Below are 21,191 nucleotides of genomic sequence, written 5' to 3'. Positions count from 1 at the left end.
CACCAGTAGGAGTGAGACAGCAGGTACCCCGTTCCGGCAATCCCAGGGTGACCTGCCAGATTAGACGCATGAAGCTCTCTAAGAACCTCTAATCTCAAGTTCAAAGGCACAAACAATTTACCGGGAGGACCACCAGGAGGCGCACTCCACTGAGAGTTCAGGATGGCATTGGTAATATTCACAGTCATGCCCGCAAGGACTGTACCAGGGGACAAGATAGTTTCAGGTTTTTCCTCAGCAATTTTACCACCACCAAAACTTCTGGACAAGGCGTCGGCTTTAACATTCTTATTACCCGGGCGATATGTAACCACAAAATCAAAGCGGGTAAAAAAAAGTGCCCAGCGTGCCTGCCGGGGATTTAACCTCTTGGCCTTGTCTTGATATAGCAAGTTTTTGTGGTCAGTGAGGACAGTAATCTGGTGCCGGGCCCCCTCCAGGAAATGTCTCCATTCTTCCAGGGCCCATTTAATGGCTAATAGTTCCCTATTACCGACATCATAGTTACGTTCGGAACTGGAGAATTTCCTGGAGAAAAAGGCTACCCGACGCATGTTGGTGTATGGTTCTCTACCTTGGGACAAGACTGCTCCCACACCGGATTCGGAGGCATCAACTTTATTGACGAATGGAAGTTCTGGATTCGGGTGTACCAACACAGGAGCAGAGGAAAAGCTGCTCTTAAGTTGATTAAAAGCAACTTCTGCCTCTGGGGACCAGGAAATAGGGTTCGAACCTTTTTTAGTGAGATCGCTAAGAGGCTTGGCAACGAGTGAGAAATTCTTGATAAGCATTCTATAAAAGTTAGAAAACCCAAGAAATTTCTGTAGTTCTTTCAGAGTGGTGGGTCTAGCCCACTCTTGGACCGCTATAACTTTTTTGGGGTCCATTTAAACTGATTCATGGGTGATGATGTACCCCAAGAACCCTATTTCCTGTACCCCAAACAGACATTTGTACATCTTAGCACAAAGAGAATTTTTCTGTAACCTGGACAAGACTTCACATACATGTTTTACATGGGATTCCCAATTGGACGAGTAATTCGAAATATAATCGAGGTATACTACCACATACTGAACAAATAAGGCTCGAAAAAAGTCATTGACAAATCTCTGGAAGACGGCAGGAGCATTAGTCACCCCGAAGGGCATGACCAGGTATTCAAAATGTCCCTTGGGAGTATTCATCCCCCTCCCTGATCCGGATCAGGTTGTAGGCACCCCGTAAATCAACTTTGGAGAACCAGTGAGCGCCCACCACCTGATTGAGCAAATCTGGGATCAAAGGTTGGGGGTGCATATCCTTGATTGTAATCTTTTTTTTTTTTTAAATTCTCAATTTTATTCAATTTTTCCATTTATATAACAAAATAAGAGGCAACATGCCTCATTCGCAGGGTACACTGGCATATATACATATCAGTATTGTACAGGCATGTAGTACAACCGAGCTTTGAGATATAACTGTATCCAACTTTAAGGTAAACAGCCGCTCCCGGTAATTGGGTCGGCAGAACGCATATCAACCAGGGAGTGAGCTAACGCTCAAATAACAATCAGGAAAAAGGAGAGGAATAGAGAGAACAGAGAAGAGGAGACAGAGAGAGTACAGGAGAGAAGTGAGGGGCAGGTGGGACGGGGGGGGTGAAAGGGGCGGGGGGGGGGGACCATTCCTCACTGCGACAGGAGGGATCGGAATTCGGTCGTTTCGGTAAATTGTTCCCAGTAGAACCACGTCCGGAAAAATCGGGAGTTGCCGTCATGCAGTTGAGCAGTGAGATCCTCCATGCGCTTGATATCTTCTATTTTACGGATCCACATGGGAATACTCGGGGGATCGGGGTGACGCCACAGCGCAGGGATACAGGCACGGGCGGCGTTGACCAGGTGACGGAGTACCGAACGGCGGTAGGACTTAAGAGGGATCTCCGACAGGTGTAGGAGGAAAAGTGATGGGGAGAAAGGAAGCTGATAATCCGTGAACTTAGATGAGATACGCCAGACTTCCCTCCAAAAAGGTACCAGCTTAGGGCAGCTCCAGAAGGTGTGGAGAATGGAACCCTCCCCACCGCAGTTCCTCCAGCAAAGTGGAGAGACCTCCGGGAAGATCCGATGAAGTCTGGTAGGCACTCGGTACCATCGGGATAGCAGCTTGTATCCGGACTCCTGTAGACGGGATGCAATGGAAGTCGAGTGTGTACATAGAAACACACGTTCCACCTGTGCTGGAGAGAGTGTGGTGTTAAGATCCTCTTCCCAAGCGTTGAGAAAGGGTGGCGGGGGCTGTTCCGGAGGTGCGTTCAACATGGCATACAGAAGAGAGAGTGTATGGCGTAGAGGGCCGCTGCCCATGCAGAGGGATTCAAACTGGGTGGGTGACCGTGCGAAGCCGGAGGGGCTGGAGAGGGAGTGGAGATAGTGATGTAACTGTAACGCCCGCCAGAATCCCAAAGGTGAGGGGTCCACCAGGTCATTAAGCGAGGCCAGGGACAGCCAGGTCGAACCGTTGAGGAAGGAGGTCGCACGGAAGTTACCTGCACGGGACCAAGTGCGGAATACTGGGTCTTCCATGCCGGGCAGAAAGGCGGGGTTGCCCAAGATTGGGAATAGGGGAGAGGGGTGCGGGGCTAGGAAGCCAGAAGAAAGGTGTTTATGGCAAATTCGCAGAGTCGGGCCGATGGTGGGGTGATGAGCGAGTCGGCAGTAGGCCTCAGGTAGCCACGGGGCCGCCTGTAATGCGAGGGGGGACAGTGTCATTTCAAGGCCAACCCATAGTTTCGATTGAGTGTGGCGGTGCCAGTCGATCACCCTCGAGAGATGGGTGGCGACGTAATAGTGGTAGAGGTTGGGGAGCCCCAGGCCACCTTTTGATTTTGGGCGATATAGGACTGCTTTCGCTAGGCGGGGTTGTTTATGGGCCCAAATAAACCTGGTGAGGATTGTGGTAAGTTGCCTAAAGTATGACAAGGGCACCGTCACCGGGAGGGCCTGGAAAAGATATAGAAGGCGAGGCAGGATATTCATTTTAAAGATCGAGCAGCGCCCAAACCAGGAGAAAGTGCCCTTGTGCCACCTCAGCAAGTCCAGTTCAATGCTCTTCAGTAAGGGGGGGAAATCAGTTGTGAATGTGTCGGAAACGGAAGGCGTAAGCTGGACCCCCAAGTAAGTCAAGGAGGAACGTGACCAGCGAAAGGGGAAAGCGGGCTCCAGAGCAGATACTGTGAGGGGTGGGAGAGAGAGATTGAGGGCCTCGGATTTCTGCAGGTTTATCTTGTAGTTGGAGAGGGTTTGGTACCGCGAGAGTTCCGAGAGGAGGTTAGGGAGGGATACAGAAGGGCAGGAAAGAAAGAAAAGGAGATCGTCTGCGTACGCCGCCACCTTATGCTCCACTCGCCCCACACTCATCCCGGAGATGTTAACATTGTTCCTGACATATCTGAGGAAGGGTTCCAACGTCAAGACAAAGATGAGAGGGGATAGGGGGCAGCCCTGTCGAGTGCCGTTGGAGATGGGAAACGGGGCGGAGAGAAGGCCATTGACCGAGACCTGGGCTGTGGGGTGGGAGTAGAGCGAGCCTATCCACGCCAGCATATGGGGGCCGAGACCGATATGCCGGAGGGTGGCAAAGAGGAAGGGCCAGCTGACTCGGTCAAAAGCCTTCTCGGCGTCCGTGGAAAGGAGCATGGACTGCAGACCTGAGGAGCGGGCATGGTAGATGAGGTTGATGGCTCGGGTGGTGTTATCCCGAGCCTCCCTCGCGGGCATGAACCCTACTTGGTCTGGGTGTATAATGGGTTGGAGGAGCGGTGTCAACCGGGCTGCCAAGATTTTAGAGAAAAACTTGAGGTCTAAATTTAGGAGGGAGATGGGACGATAGTTTTGGCAATGTGAGGGGTCCTTACCTTCTTTGGGGATTACTGAGATGTGAGCCCGTAGTGAGTCTGGGGGGAGCGGAGAGCCAGAGGAGACCGCGTTGTACGCAGAGAGGAAATGTTCCTTCAGAAGGGGGCTAAAGGCCTTGTAGTAAGGCAAAGTAAACCCGTCCGGGCCGGGGGCTTTACCCGAGGGGGTGGATTTGATCGCCCATTCCCATTCCGTGGCCGTAATGGGGGATTCAATCGCAGCGGCGCTGTCGTCTGGTAGGGAGGGAAGTCCCGAGTCACGTAAATAAGCGGGGAAGGAGGAGGGGAGGGGACCAGAGTTAGGTGAATCGTTCGCCGTGTTGAGTCCATATAAAGACACATAGTAAGTACGAAAGGCGTCAGCTATTTTGGAGGTCAGGGAAAGCTTAGCACCAGAAGGGGAGGAGATATGTGGGATAAAGGATCGGGCTCTTTGCGACCTCAAGGCTCGGGCCAAGGTCTTGCCTGGCTTATTGCCGAATTCAAAATAGTGACGGCGGCAGCGAGCAAGGGCAGCCTTGGCGTTTGCGAAGGTGAGATCTCTCAGCGTACCCCGAAGTGCCGCCAGCTCTGCTCCAGTGGCTACTGCAAGCGTCCTCTTATGTTGCTTGTCCAAAGCCGCTATTTTGGAAATCAGAGTAAGAATCTTAGCGGACCGTTCCTTTTTAAGGCGCGTGGCCAGTTTAATAAATGTCCCGCGTATAAAGCATTTGTGGGCTTCCCACACCACCTGAGGGGAGACCTCCGTAGTAGTGTTTGTCGCAAAGTAGTTGGTCAGGTCAGACCTTATGTCGGCCAGGACCCCAGGATCCCTAAGCAAGGTGTCATTGAGGCGCCAGCGCCACGTCCGTGGTTGAGGGGGGGCAAATGAGAGAGATAGAGAGATCAGTGCATGATCGGAGAAAGAGATGGGATCAATGGAGGCCGAGGTAACTAGGTCAAGATGGGTATGTGAGAGAAACAAATAGTCGAGCCGCGAATATAGATTATGTGGGTTAGAGAAGAAGGTATAGTCTCGGTCTTGTGGGTGAAGGAGCCTCCACACATCCATCAGTTGATGAGAGATAAGGGTCTGCTTGGCGCGTCGTAGAGAGGAGAAAGAGAGAGATGATCGTCCTGTGGAGGAATCTAGCAGGGGGTTGAGGGCCATGTTGAAATCACCTCCGAGAACAAGCACACCCTCCAGGAAATCGTCGACTTCTGCAAGGCAACGGTCCAAGAAGTCCACCTGACCAGAATTAGGGAGGTACACCGTACCAAAGGTGCATAGGGTGCCTGCCATTTTGCCTTTTACAAAGAGGAACCGACCTTCCGGGTCCGAGACCTGGTCAACCAATTCCCAAGGGGCCGAGCGGGCAAACAGGATAGAAACACCTCTCGTTTTAGAGTCTGCTGAACAGCTGTGGAATGCGTCAGAAAAGTTGCGGTCTGTCAGGTTTTGGATTTGATCTTTCCGGAAGTGGGTCTCCTGTATAAACGCCACCGATGCACGTTTGGCCCGAAAGAGGCGCAACAGTGAGGAGCGTTTCTCCGGGATGTTCAGGCCTTGAGCGTTAATAGAGACACAAGTTACCGAGGACATGATCAGTGAGGAACGGTCTGGGAGAGGAGAGGGAAGGTGAGGTAACGGGAACAAGCTGGGAGAGAGGACAAGAGAGGGGGGACCACACACTGAGAGGGGGGGGGGAGAAGAAGAGCAGAGAGGAGAGGGAGAGGGCAAGAAGGATCAAAAAATGGGTGTCAAAGACCAAGGCACTAGGTGTGGCAGGGGCCTATTGGGCACCAACCAGGAACCTGTGCTAAAACTCAGGCGGGGTAGCGAGGAAGAACAGGCCAAGTAGAGTAGCTCGGGCAAAGAGCTCCGGTGGAGAAGAGGAGAGTCCAATGGGGACATCTAGGAGGGGAAGGAGGTGCGAGAAGAGATAGGAAAGTATAAGTGAGAAGAGTAGGGACACTTGCCAAGGGGTGGCGGTATCCATTTGTTACCGTCAGGGTGATCTGACCCATAGGGTGAGGCCCTGAGTATGTGCGGTTACGGCCTGAATCATATACCTGTGCCGCTGCCACGCCAACCATCAAGGCGGGGGGGTGACCTTGCGACAAGGGGGAAACTCGTCTAAGTGTCACCGGGGAACACGTGTGCAGGAGGGGAAAAGGGGGGGGGGGGGGGCTGGGGGGGGAGAAGTGGGAGGGGAAGGGGTTGGTGGAGGGGGGAACGCGCGGGGAGGGAAGCGGGGGGATGGCGCGGGGACAGAGGGGGGGGGGGGGTGAACAGGGTAGACCCGGGCATGGGGCAGTGGAGAGGGAGGGAGCCCATGAGATTTGTTGCATGGTCTACTGTAGCTTAGACCTGGGGGAGAGAGGGGAGAGGGTATGTGCGCAACATAGTGTAACGATGTAGCGTCAGCCGCGGATACCACTAGAGGGGTAAGCTCGGGCTCTTAATAGCACAGTGTGATCAGAGCTGGGTTATCGACCAACAACTGGTTGGGACAGGGTCCGGAGGCCGACCCCATATGTAGCCAAGACAAGGTAGCCACCCAGAGAGAAGGCGAGAACCCAGCCACGTCACAGCGGCTCCAGGCAGGCAGGGCGGCAGCATTTTCATGGAGAGGTGCGAGTACGGTGTCTGTAGGGAGTATACACATGTAGCAAGAAACATAACGGACCCCCGCCCAAACCCCACACAACCCATATGCAAACCCCTCCCCCCCACCCCTCCAAGGAAAAGAAAAAAAAAAAAAAAAAAAAAAAGGGAAAAAATGCATAAAACATAAACACCCCATACAAGGAGAAGCTCAGTAGGGTGAGCAGAACAGTCACCGGTAGATGAGAGGGGGTCCAACGTCTTCCGCCTCGACCCAGTTCCAGCAGATCCGGGACAGTCCAATGGTGGGGAGAGAGAGGGAAAGACGGGGGGGAGAGGAGGTAGGGCGTGTGGGGGGGAGGGGAGGGGGGAGGGGAGAGGGGAGGGGGGAGGGGGGGAGGGGAGAGGGGGAAGGTCCTGGGAGGGAGAGGGAGGGGAATAGGGGGAGATGGGGGAAGGTGGGGAGGGAGCAGGGGGGGGTAGGGGGAGGGGGCGGGGGGAGTAGGGAGAGGTGGGGAAAGGGGGGAGGTGGGTAGGGGGGAAGGGTAGGCAGGGCTAGGGTGGAAGGCACAGGGTGGAAGGCACAGGGTGAAATTTTCGCTCTGACATCAGAGCCGGCTAGCACTTGAAGGTGTCGGGAAGCCTCGCATGAGTTCACAGAGGGATCTTGGTGTGTGGCCACTGTATTCAGGTGGGGCGGGCCTCTCTTGCTTGATCCCTGCGGGAGTCCAGCGGCTGACGGGTTGGGAAGCGAGATTCACGTAAGCGAGGGGAGCGGGAGCCTTTCCGCTGCGGGGATCTCGATCTTCGTGTCTCAGAACGCGGTGAGCGGCCTCCCTGTTGTGGGCCAAGGGCAGGAAGCGGGAGATTTGGCAGGGTCCAGTCAGGGAGCGTCAGATTCCCATGATCTAGCAGCTGTAGCGCGCCGGGCAAGTCCTCTGGGGTGCGCAAGATGTAAGAGGTAGTTCCTGACATTATGATGAGGTGAAATGGGTAGCCCCATCTGTAGGAGGCTCCTGCGGCTCGTATGAGGTCCAGCAGTGGCTTCAGCAGCCGGCGCATGGCTAGCGTGCGTCTGGAGAGGTCCGGTAAAAGGGTGATCTCGGCCCCTTTAAAGGTCAAGGGGCCCAGTTCCCACGCGCGCTGGAGCAGTGCTTCTTTTTGAGGGAAATAGTGCACGCGACTTAGGACATCCCTGGGACGGTTTCCGTCTTGTGAGCGTGAACCCGCCACCCTATGTGTGCGGTCAAGTTCAATGTAGGTATCCTCCGGGTCCCCAAGGTACTTATTAAAGATATACCTTACTGTCCCAAGTAGGCGATCCGGGCCAATGTCCTCCGGTAGACCCCTTATCTTCACGTTGTTGCGCCTCCCCCGGTTTTCTAAGTCATCAACGTGTAAGATCAGATCCCTTAAGACAGCCTCCTGGGAGTCTATGCGGGGGGTTAATTCCTGTACCACCCGGTCTAATGCGATATGCCGGGTCTCCAGGCCCGATACTGCAGCGGCGACTGCTGTCATAGAGGTTTTCAGATCCGCCATGTCCTCTGCATGCCTCTCCTCCATACGGGCAAGTTGTGCGGTGAGGTCATTGCGGGTCGGGAGAGCATGCAGGAGGGACCGGACTTCTGAGAGCAGCTGTGCCGGGGTAAGTGCAGCGCCGGGGTCCCGATCGGCGGTGCCTGGGGAGGACGGGTCCAACTCACCGGGGGTGCGGAGGATCTCCGGCAGCGTCTGGCTCAGCTCCGGGAAGGCCGGGATTGTCTTCTGAGCGGTGCTTCTTGTTACAGGCGCGGCGGCCATCTTGGAGCGCTGCTGGGCCGCGGACAAAGTGCGCCTCTCCGAGCAGGCAAAACGTGCCAGGAATGCCTGGGGAGACGCTACGGGTGTCGAGGGGGTCTTCCGTGAGCCGGTGGGCATAACGGGGCAGAGTTTGTGCAGGATATAGTCCCGGTAGTGAGGAGCTGTGCCCGGAGCTCAGAACCAACACCTCCTCACACCTTGATTGTAATCTTGTTGAGCTCTCTGTAATCGATACAGGGGCATAGCCCACCATTTTTTTTTTTTTTTTTACGAAAAAGAATCCCGCACCCATAGGGGACGCAGAGGGTCTAATGTGTCCTTTTTTCAGGCTGTCCTGAATGTATGTGCGCATTGACTGTTGCTTTGGGGGGGAACAGGTTAAAGATGCGACCCTTAGGGTCCATTTACACAGAAAGATTATCTGCAAAAGATTTGAAGCCAAAGCCAGGAATGGACTTTGAACAGAGATCAAAGGAAAGGAAAAGGAAAGCCTGAGATTTCTCCCCTTTTCGAATCCATTCCTGGCTTTGGCTTCAAATCTTTGGCAGATAATCTTTCCTTGTAAATGGACCCTTGGGATACCTGGCCCCAGACACGAGATCAATGGCACAGTCATATGGGCGGTGAGGGGGCAGAGCATCAGCAACAGCTTTATTAAATACACCGACATAATCTAAAATAAAATCAGGAATTTGATATGACTCTGGAACAGAGCATACAATCGGCACCACCGAAGAGAGGTGAGGACCACAAGAACCTCCTGACTTGACTAATTCTGTGGTTCTCCAGTCAAACACAGGATTGTGTTGACACAGCCATGGCAGCCCTAAAATAATATCTGCTGCCAGATGTTCCAAAGCAAAAAACGAAATTTGTTCTCGGTGGAAACAACCCACCTGCATGGTGACTTCGGGGGTGAGAAAATTCACGGATCCTGTCTTAAGGAGATTGGAGTCAGCGCCCGCTACTGAAAATGGATAACACAATGGCACCATTTGTATGCCCAAAGAATGGGCCACCGAGGCCTGAATAAAACTTAGAGCTGTCCCCGAGTCCACCATGGCAGTACCCTCAACAGAAAAACCATTGTAACACAAGGTAATGGGTATCAACAAATTTTCAACATTTTTAGGAGGTACCTGGGTGCCTGAGTGACCCTCTGGACCATCACTCAGGCATTGGAGTTTTCCGACCTCCGAGGTGGTTTCACTGGACAGGATTTCAGGAAGTGGCCAGATTTACCGCAATACAGGCATAGGGAGTTCTCCAATCGGTATTTTCTTCTGGCAGTCGTGTTACCTAAAACCATGGGTTCTTCTTTTTACTGCAAGTGGGGTGCAGCAGGTGCAGGGAGTATAGCAGTCCGTTTGGGAGACTGGGTAGAACCTGGCTGTGCTGACGGTACCCCTGACTTTTCCCGCTTCCTCTCCCTCAGTCTACGGTCAATGGTTACAGCAGGTGTCATATAGTCACTGAGGGAATTGGGGGTAGGTTGGCTAACCATAACGTCTTTAATGGCGTCAGATAGTCCCTGTCGAAAAAGGTTTCTAAGTGGGGAATCTAGCAATCCAGTCAGGGTGCACCATTGGTGAAGTATTTCTCTGCAGTGCGGCGCCCCTGCTGGATGGACAGAAGAAGAGATTCTAAAGCCCAGTTGGGATCGTCACAGATTTGACCCAGCGATAGAAAAAATAATTCCACTGAGTTCCACTCTGGAGCCCCTGCAGGGAGAGATAGAGCCCAATCCGGCGGGGGCGCCTGTAGTAGCGAAACAATAAGGGCCACTCTTTCAGCATCAGACAGGAAGGGATTATGCCTAAAATATAGAATACAGGATTCCCTGAATGTCCGAAATCTGCCAGTGTCACCCTGAAACCTGTCGGGTAACAGCATCTTGGTTCTATGCTTCACCACCTGGACTGGAGCTTCAGCTGAGGATTGGGGCATTGCAGCAGACGGGGAAGCAGTGGTAGGTATAGCATCAACCCGACTAGCAAGACGGTAACTGTGGACAATTTGTTGACGTTCCCTATACTGAATAAGGCGCAACACAGGACAAGACAAACAAACACAATATAGAATGGTCAGAAAAGCAATGTCAGCAACAACCGGGCAGCTAAGGTTCAGAATCAGAATCAGTAAGCAAAGTCAGGGTACAAAACCCAAGGTCAGAATATAGGCAGCAAACTATCAGAGAAACGCTAGATCCAGGCACAAGGGCTCTTTTACAGGCAATGGACTGAGACCAGGGGCTGGGATTTATAGTGGACAGGAACCTAGGTGCTGACAGCTAACTGGCTAGGTGAGCTGTCAGTCAGAACACAGCAGAGACAATTACAGCAAGAAAGGGCAGGGAGAACTGAGAAAACATGGACCGGATCACAGAAGACATGAGCAAAGAACATGATAAAACCAGGAACGGACTTAAGGTCAAAAGCGCCGTCTTTGGCGCAGCGGTCGGATCTTTACCGCAGAGGGTGGCACTGATGTCTTTTCAGGCACGATCATGACACTGTGATTGTGTCTCTGGTCTGCCAGTGCGGTGACGGAGTGCTGATGCATTTCAGTACCAGCTGGGAGCCTTATGTAGTCCCACAGGTCTGCCACTTACATATCCAGCCCTGCCTGAGTCTGAACGGATTGTCGTATAGTGGGAAACGTCCCAATTGTTTTCAGTTTATAATACAGTGAAACCTTGGACTACAAGTAACTTGGTCGGGGAGGGTTTTGCAAGACAAGCTGCAAACAAGTAAGATTTGTTAATACGAGCGGATACCCCTGCGTCCCCATCCGGATATTATACTGGGTAGGAAGCCTCTCATTTTTCCCACTACTACCTGATTAAGATCCTAATCTACCAAAAACAAACTTGAGCATGCTTTTCTTTACTCAAAAAAATGAATCTTTATTGATAAAACCATGATTAGACGAAGAGTAATAAAAAATGAGGGAAGGATGGTAACAGAACAATGGTCCAGGGGACAAAGCGGGCATGGGACTTGGGACTACTGAAGAGAATAATACCTTCATGATTACAGAATGACACCAAGTGAGCCCAGGCTAATACATTGTTAGAGCGGTCTATATTATAAGTATATAACCGCAGTAATAGCGCATAACGAAACACAACCGAGACTTGTAAACATAGTACCCAATATTGCCGTCAGCCCAAACTCTCAAAATCATACATCATGAAGTGTATCATGTCTTACCCATACTGCTGATCCCCTGGTACCAATTGTTGGACTGAATAAATCGTGTTTTATGTGAACATCGGTTTCTACTTCGTTCTTTGGTGGTGAGCGCAATCTCCAGGTCATTTTTTGGCACCGTTTGGTTTTGAGTAATTTTACCAAGCCATGGTACTGCTAGGACGTTTCCAGTGATTCGTGATCTGTTGGACGGGGTCTCTCTTCTCTGGAGTCTATTGTGTATTAGTTATCATCTCTCGGGATTTCAGTGGTTGAGGCACTACCCTTCCCCTCACCCCTTCTCCCCCCTTTTTTCCCTTCATAGTTGTCCCCCTGTCGATATCTCTTCTCCTTCTTGTTTCTCTCTCTTTATAAATGAGGAATCCCTCGGTTGAGATTATGTGCGACATGAACCATATTCATTTTGTGCAGTGGATCGGCCTACATGGCGTCTTTGTGTGTAATGTTTGTATTTTTGATCAGTTTTGTGGTTGGAAGATCTGTGCGTGTAACGCATTGCCGTCAATGACGACTGTACGATTTTGTATTTCACATGCTCATGTGTATTATTGAGGTGTCTAACAAAAAAAATAGAATCTATACCCAGCACCCCATCTCTTCTGTGGCCAGGGCCGTCTCCAAGCTTGCATTGGTGGACCTCACATCACACTGGCCGACGTGTCATAATGCAGGGGGCTTCGTGGGCTCCTCAATACAAGGAGCATAATGTGAGTAGTAGGGCAGATGCCCCCTTATAGCTGTCCTTAGAGAGCGGAGCTCCAGCCTCCCCACCAGATCCAAGCAGGAGATGGGAGGAACGCGGTGCGGCCCCCCACTAAGTGTCACCCTAAGCCATGGACCTTCCTTGCTCAGGGCACAATACAGCTCTGCGTAGTCCCATATAATGCACTGGTGGTAAATCCATCTCATACATATGCCATGTGTGATAGATGTAGCTGAGACCAGCCGGGGTCCCCCAAATACCCTTGTTATCCAGCCTCTGGTCCCCCCCATCAAGGTGCAGAAATGAATGGAGGGAACCATAGACTTCCGTCAGCTCTCCATTCATTCCCCACCTGGGTGCGGCAGTCAGAGGTCATCCCACCAGGAGCTCCTGCACCTATTATGGAGCATGCTGAATGAGTGTCTGTGTAGTGATATTACCTCCAGAATGGGGAGATACAGGAGATCAGGGATACAGGAACCAGTCCCCCATTGCAGGTCATGGTTAATCAGAAAGATAAAGATGTTCAGTCAGGGCCACCAGTACATGCTCCACCAGGCTCAGCAATGATGACAGCCAGTAGATAAGATGGAGTACCATCCTGTCTGATCCTCTCTATCGTCTTCCCTCAGCTGTTCCTGTGCTGGATCCCATAAAGATGACAGTGGAGAAGAGACACGAGGGGGACAAGATCCGAGAGGGGGACAAGATCACCCTGTCCTGTAAGATCCATTCATTTTACCCGGAACCTATAGACATCACATGGTACAAAGATGGAGAGAGCATGGAGTCTACCGTCACTGACCTCCGTGCAGACGATTCCAGTCTATACCAAATCACCAGCTCCATGTCCTACACCACAACTATGGCGGATAGGGGAAAGATGTTCAAATGTGAGGTGGGACATGAAAGTACCGGAGCCCCGAGAACGGCCACATGGACGCTAGAAGATATAGGTGAGTAATGATCTCCTATATAATGTCACCTATATACTGTCACCTATATACTGGTGGGATGCCGTAACTGTGTCTGTGTATGACTAGGCCCAGAAGCCCCCCTCAAGCCAGACAGAATAGAGAGACTAAGATGGAGGGGGCATAATCTTTCCTGTAATAAGATGTTTATTGGGGGGGGGGGGGCATAGGCCCTACAGAGGCCCTGGGAATGGCCCATACCTTATCATGTAAGAAACAGGAGAAAGATATACAGGTCCTTCTCAAAGAATTAGCATAAAGTGCTAAAGTTCATTATTTTCCATAATGTAATGATAAAAATTAAACTTTCATATATTTTTGAATCATTGCCCACCAACTGAAATATTTCAGGTCTTATTGTTTTAATCCTGATGATTTTGACATACAGCTCATGAAAACCCAAAAATCCTATCTCAAAAAATTAGCCTATCATGAAAAGGTTCCCTAACCGAGCTATTAACCTAATCATCTGAATCAACTAATAACTCTAAACCCCTGCAAGAGATACCTGAGGCTTCTACAAACTACCAGCCTGGTTCATGACTCCAAACAGCCATCATGGGTAAGACTGCCGACCTGACTGCTGTCCACAAGCCATCACTGACCCCCTCAAGCAAGAGGGGAAGACCCAGAAGGAAATGTCTGCACAAATAGGCTGTTCCCAGAGTGCTGTATCAGGGCACCTCAATGGGAAGTCTATGGGAAGGAAAAACGCTGCACAACGAGAAGAGGTGAGCGGACCCTGAGGAAGATTGTGGAGAAGGACCCATTCCAGACCTTGATGGACCTGCGGAAGCAGTGGACTGAGTCTGGAGTAGAAACCTCCAGAGCCACAGTGCACAGGCGTGTGCAGGAAATGGGCTACAGAAACAGCGGCAGAAGAGCCTGACCCGGGCTACAGAGAAGCAGCACTGGACTGGTGCTCAGTGGTCCCAAGTACTTTTTTCTGATGGAAGCAAATTTTGTATGATGTCATTCGGAAATCAAGGTGCCAGAGTCTGTAGGAAGACTGGGGAGAAGGAAATGCCAAAATGCCTGAAGTCCAGTGTCAAGTACCCACAGTCAGTGATGGTCTGGGGTGCCATGTCAGCTGCAGGTGTTGGTCCACTGTTTTACCAAGGGCAGGGTCAATGCAGCTAGCTGTCAGGAGATTTTGGAGCACTTCATGCTTCCATAGGCTGAAAAACTTTATGGAGATGATGATGTCATTTTTCAGCATGACCTGGCACCTGCTCACAGTGCCGAAACCACTGGTAAATGGTTTACTGACCATGGTGTTAGTGTGCTCAATTGGCCTGCCAACTCTCCTGTCCTGAACCCCATAGAGAATCTGTGGGATATTGTGAAGAGAAAGTTGAGAGACGCAAAAGACCCAACACTCTGGATGAGCTTAAGGCGGCTATCAAAGCATCCTGGTCCTCCATAACACCTGAGCAGTGCCACAGGCTGATGGCCTCCATAACACCTGAGCAGTGCCACAGGCTGATGGCCTCCATAACACCTGAGCAGTGCCACAGGCTGATGGCCTCCATAACACCTGAGCAGTGCCACAGGCTGATGGCCTCCATAACACCTGAGCAGTGCCACAGGCTGATGGCCTCCATAACACCTGAGCAGTGCCACAGGCTGATGGCCTCCATAACACCTGAGCAGTGCCACAGGCTGATGGCCTCCATAACACCTGAGCAGTGCCACAGGCTGATGGCCTCCATAACACCTGAGCAGTGCCACAGGCTGATGGCCTCCATAACACCTGAGCAGTGCCACAGGCTGATGGCCTCCATAACACCTGAGCAGTGCCACAGGCTGATGGCCTCCATAACACCTGAGCAGTGCCACAGGCTGATGGCCTCCATAACACCTGAGCAGTGCCACAGGCTGATGGCCTCCATAACACCTGAGCAGTGCCACAGGCTGATGGCCTCCATAACACCTGAGCAGTGCCACAGGCTGATGGCCTCCATATCACCTGACCAGTGCCACAGGCTGATGGCCTCCATAACACCTGAGCAGTGCCACAGGCTGATGGCCTCCATAACACCTGAGCAGTGCCACAGGCTGATGGCCTCCATAACACCTGAGCAGTGCCACAGGCTGATGGCCTCCATATCACCTGAGCAGTGCCACAGGCTGATGGCCTCCATAACACCTGAGCAGTGCCACAGGCTGATGGCCTCCATAACACCTGAGCAGTGCCACAGGCTGATGGCCTCCATATCACCTGACCAGTGCCACAGGCTGATGGCCTCCATAACACCTGAGCAGTGCCACAGGCTGATGGCCTCCATAACACCTGAGCAGTGCCACAGGCTGATGGCCTCCATAACACCTGAGCAGTGCCACAGGCTGATGGCCTCCATATCACCTGAGCAGTGCCACAGGCTGATGGCCTCCATAACACCTGAGCAGTGCCACAGGCTGATGGCCTCCATAACACCTGAGCAGTGCCACAGGCTGATGGCCTCCATAACACCTGAGCAGTGCCACAGGCTGATGGCCTCCATAACACCTGAGCAGTGCCACAGGCTGATGGCCTCCATAACACCTGAGCAGTGCCACAGGCTGATGGCCTCCATAACACCTGAGCAGTGCCACAGGCTGATGGCCTCCATATCACCTGACCAGTGCCACAGGCTGATGGCCTCCATATCACCTGACCAGTGCCACAGGCTGATGGCCTCCATAACACCTGAGCAGTGCCACAGGCTGATGGCCTCCATAACACCTGAGCAGTGCCACAGGCTGATGGCCTCCATAACACCTGAGCAGTGCCACAGGCTGATGGCCTCCATATCACCTGAGCAGTGCCACAGGCTGATGGCCTCCATGCCACATTGCCGCATCCCACGCAGTCATTTCTGCAAAAGAATTCCCCACCAAGTATTGAGGGCAGAACTCAACATAATTATTGGAAGGTTTTTTTTATTAAAAACACTTTTCTTTTATTGGTCGGATGAAATATGCTAATTTTTTGAGATAGGATTTTTGAGTTTTCATGAGCTGTATGCCAAAATCATCAGGATTAAAACAATAAAAGACCTGAAATATTTCAGTTGGTGGGCAATGATTCTAAAATATATGAAAAGTTTAATTTTTATCATTACATTATGGAAAATAATGAACTTTAGCACTATATGCTAATTCTTTGAGAAGGACCTGTATTAGTGGCCTCAGTTTTACACCATGTTGGGCTCTAAAAAGTGCATTTAAGACCGTCTCACTTTTCAGGGGGCCAAACCCCAGGTCAGGCGAGGAGCAGAAGAGTGTAGGTAGTGTAAGACACATTGAGGACGTGTTGTGCGTCATCTGAGCGCTCCCGGTTTTGTGGCCGTGCAGTTGGGATCCTCTCCTCACAGACTTCTTACTAAACAGGATACCAATAAAAGAACAACTGAACCTCTAATATATTACAACATATAGATTTTATTGTTAAAATGACAATACAATGACAAAATAATAGATAAATACACAATGAACCATGGCTGACAAAATGTTAAAAACGACAAACATACAGTGAGGGGGCTGCTGCAGATGGACACAAGTAAATAAATGAATAAATGGTAGACTAAAGTGCTGGGTATAGTACAAAAAGAGCTATGAGGAAATGTTTTTATAGTAAACAAGCTAAAAAAGTGCTATAAAGAATTCATAGATCTCAACAGATGTAAAACTACTAAAGTGTCCTACTGTAAATGATAGAAGTCAAAGTGTCCACCGGCGGCCCCCACCCCAACGCACGTTTCGGCGTAGCCTTTTTCAAGGGGTACCTATCTGCTGGAGGGTCACACTATAAATACCTAAGGTGCCACTAGATAGACCAATCACCCACCCGCTCCGCACATGTAGCGTGTCACGTAAAATCTAATTACCTGCTAAGTCGGAACATTACTTCCGGGTACGGCTGACGTCAGCGCTATCGGCGCAACGTAATGACGTCCAAATAGCTGGTCACATGGTACACACAAGTCACATGTGATACCTGTATGACGCGGACGCGCGCCGGTCACGTGATGCCAGCAAACAACGTAGCCGCGCGCATGCACATCACCCAGGTAAAAATAACATGAAAGAAGGAGAAGAGTCTGCTGCCATCTACTGGCGAAACAGACACATAGCCGGTATAGAGTAATATAATATAATATACAATACAACCAGTGAAATATATCTATGGGCCATCTATAAATAATTAAAATCTTTATGGGGATGTGCTAATGGACGATTGCATATAAAAAAAGTAAGTAAAAGAACATATAGATAATGGTGATAATTAATAAACACAATAATAATCAATAATGATAACCACTAAAAAAATATACCATAGTGGATCAAAAAACAGATGATCTGAATATACATAATAATAAAAAAGTGGACAAAAGTGAAAAAGAAAGTATATAAAAATATACTAAATAAGTGAATAAATAAATAAATAAATATTGATGAATAAGTGCATCACAACCCCTGCACCTTATATTAATATAAATATGAATGAATGACAATGAATATAATTATAAATATAGATAAATATACATAGAACCTCGCTGGCCACAATAAATATGTATAAATACACAACATGATTAACAGAAAGAGCTGATGAAAAGCAGATATAAGAAAGGAGGAAACGAAGACAAGAGAGAAAAGAAAAGAAAAATCAAGAAGAAACAAAAAGAACATGATTATAAACCCGGACCTATAAGTGCAAATTGGCATTGAATAAGGAACAAATGTGGAAGAAATATATATATATAATATATATGATAAAAAATATTCTAAAAAATGTTCTATATACAAAATACACAATACAATGAGTGATAAGGTGCAAAGTGCAAAAAATGTGCAACACTCGTGTAGTGCAAAATATGACACACCTACTGATAAAGTGATAAATAAGCGTCACATATCAGAGAGTGATGTGAAAACGTGTGATAAAATACTATAAAGGTACATCACAAAGTGCCTTTTCCAAGCATACCACAAATACAATAGGTATAGAGAATAGAGTGTATAATCCTATATGTGACCAGCGAGGGGCGCCCTGGGTGAAAAATCAGCACAATACAAATCTAATTAAAATCAATAATGCCCACAGCAAGACCACAAATATGGGCAACTCTAACCGTATTGGCAAAAAATACTAATAAATGATCAAAAGGGGATGATACAGAAGAAAAAAAAGAAAAAAATAATGATAAATAATAAATAGTAGTAAATGATATAATGAAATGTAATTAAACAGACAAATGTTACTAAATGTTACTAAACAGACAAACCGGCCTACCGCACCTTTGCTGCTCCCATAGGGGGCGATGTATGCCACTCCCCAATTTACTCCTTTGTTGCCCATAACAACCAGTCACAGCTCAGCTTTCAATAGTCTCGAGCTCTGGTACAATGAAAGCTGAGCTGTGATTGGCTGTTATAGGCAGCATAGGAAATTGTTCCTATAAGACAGAGTGGGAAATCTCCCCCATCATATATAAACAAGAACTGATGAAGGTGACACCATCTACAGCGTATACTCCCTGGGCTGCAGTAATGGGGGCTTATAGGGTATGGTATATAGAGTGAGAGACTTCTGTGTGCTCCCCCACAGGGTTATAGCACCCCAATGTTCCCTATACAAGATTATTGTGTACATTAATAACTTTAGGGGCACATTTACCAAGGTCTGGGCCTTGTGCGTCATATGGGCGGGGAGGGTCAGGGCATTGCGGTTGGTGAGCATCGTCCTTCCTGGCTGCGGCTTGTGCGTCATATGGGCGGGGAGGGTCAGGGCATTGCGGTTGGTGAGCATCGTCCTTCCTGGCTGCGGCTTGTGCGTCATATGGGCGGGGAGGGGTCAGGGCATTGCGGTTGGGGAGCATCGTCCTTCCTGGCTGCGGCTTGTGCGTCATATGGGCGGGGAGGGGTCAGGGCATTGGGGAGGAGTGTCCTTCCTGTCTGCGGCTTGTGCATCATATGGGCGGGGAGGGTCAGGGCATTGCGGTTGGGGAGCAGTGTCCTTCCTGTCTGCGGCTTGTGCATCATATGGGCGGGGAGGGGTCAGGGCATTGGGGAGGAGTGTCCTTCCTGTCTGCGGCTTGTGCATCATATGGGCGGGGAGGGGTCAGGGCATTGGGGAGGAGTGTCCTTCCTGGCTGCGGCTTGTGCATCATATGGGCGGGGAGGGGTCAGGGCATAGGGGAGCAGTGTCCTTACTGGCTGCGGCTTGTGCATCATATGGGTGGGGAGGGGTCAGGGCATTGGGGAGGAGTGTCCTTCCTGGCTGCGGCTTGTGCATGATATTGGCGGGGAGGGTCAGGGCATTGCGGTTGGGGAGGAGTGTCCTTCCTGTCTGCGGCTTGTGCGTCATATGGGCGGGGAGGGGTCAGGGCATTGCGGGTGGGGAGCAGTGTCTTTCGTGGCTGCGGCTTGTGCACCATATGGGCAGGGAGGGGCAGGGCATTGGGGAGGAGTGTCCTTCCTGTCTGCGGCTTGTGCGTCATATGGGCTGGGAGGGGTCAGGGCATTGCGGTTGGGGAGCAGTGTCCTTCCTGGCTGCGGCTTGTGCATCATATGGGCGGGGAGGGGTCAGGGCATTGGGGAGCAGTGTCCTTCCTGGCTGCGGCTTGTGCATCATATGGGTGGGGAGGGTCAGGGCATTGCGGTTGGGGAGCAGTGTCCTTCCTGGCTGCGGCTTGTGCATCATATGGGCAGGGAGGGTCAGGGCATTGCGGTTGGGGAGCAGTGTCCTTCCTGGCTGCGGCTTGTGCATCATATGGGCGGGGAGGGGTCAGGGCATTGCGGTTGGGGAGCAGTGTCCTTCCTGGTTGCGGCTTGTGCATCATATGGGCGGGGAGGGTCAGGGCATTGGGGAGGAGTGTCCTTCCTGGCTGCGGCTTGTGCATCATATGGGCTGGGAGGGTCAGGGCATTGCGGTTGGGGAGCAGTGTCCTTCCTGGCTGCGGCTTGTGCATCATATGGGCGGGGAGGGGTCAGGGCATTGCGGTTGGGGAGCAGTGTCCTTCCTGGCTGCGGCTTGTGCATCATATGGGCGGGGAGGGGTCAGGGCTTTGCGCATGGGGAGGAGTGTCCTTCCTGTCTGCGGCTTGTGCATCATGTGGGCGGGGAGGGGTCAGGGCATTGCGGTTGGGGAGCAGTGTCCTTCCTGGCTGCGGCTTGTGCATCATATGGGCGGGGAGGGTCAGGGGATTGCGCATGGGGAGGAGTGTCCTTCCTGGCTGCGGCTTGTGCATCATATGGGCTGGGAGGGTCAGGGCATTGCGGTTGGGGAGCAGTATCCTTCCTGGCTGCGGCTTGTGCATCATGTGGGCGGGGAGGGGTCAGGGCATTGCGGTTGGGGAGCAGTGTCCTTCCTGGCTGCGGCTTGTGCATCATATGGGCGGGGAGGGTCAGGGCATTGCGCATGGGGAGGAGTGTCCTTCCTGGCTGCGGCTTGTGCATCATATGGGCGGGGAGGGTCAGGGCATTGCGCATGGGGAGGAGTGTCCTTCCTGTGCACAAAATGAATTAATATTTGCACTCAGATTAGTCCAAAAACGGCTGAATTTCTAGGCTGTTGCCTCCGCTGGATCTGTCTAGAAGCATGCACATGGGGAACTTTAAATTGGTGCAGATATGTATAGATGTGATTATGTTAGTAATTACTGCACGGCTGAAGAAGGTAGAAGACTGGTTGGCCACTTTATGGTAAGGTCACTTGCTCCTCCATATTTAACCCTTAGAGGAAAATTTAAATGTTAGCGTTTTTTTTTTTCCCTCCTTGTGTATATAAGGCCATACATACATACATAGCACTTTCACTTTTCCACCTAGAGACCCACATGAGCCCTTATCCTTATTTTTTGCGCCACTAATTGTACTTTGCAATGGCGGCTGAATTGTTGCATAAAGTCACTGCGAAACCAGGAAAAAATTCAATGTGTGGTGAAATTGGGAAAAAAAAAAAACGCATTTCTTTTATTTGTTTTGTTTTTTCGTTTTTACGCCATTCGCCCTGGGGTAAAACTGA

The 21,191-nt window shown here is 50.7% G+C and overlaps 1 protein-coding gene across 2 annotated transcripts in view; it reads left to right on the top strand.

Moving 5' to 3' along the window:
* Positions 1 to 21,191, top strand: part of LOC138787808 (uncharacterized) — a 150,137-nt gene that overhangs the window by 39,701 nt on the left and 89,245 nt on the right. For both annotated transcript variants that reach the window (XM_069964992.1, XM_069964991.1), the window contains exon 7: positions 12,842 to 13,165. In XM_069964992.1, the coding sequence (XP_069821093.1) occupies positions 12,842 to 13,165 (324 nt within the window). The remainder of the gene's footprint in view (positions 1 to 12,841; positions 13,166 to 21,191) is intronic.

This window comes from Dendropsophus ebraccatus, chromosome 4, assembly GCF_027789765.1.
Source record: "Dendropsophus ebraccatus isolate aDenEbr1 chromosome 4, aDenEbr1.pat, whole genome shotgun sequence".
Taxonomy (NCBI): domain Eukaryota; kingdom Metazoa; phylum Chordata; class Amphibia; order Anura; family Hylidae; genus Dendropsophus; species Dendropsophus ebraccatus.
Note: the sequence above shows the minus strand (reverse complement) of the source record. Positions and strands in the feature narration are given on the sequence as shown.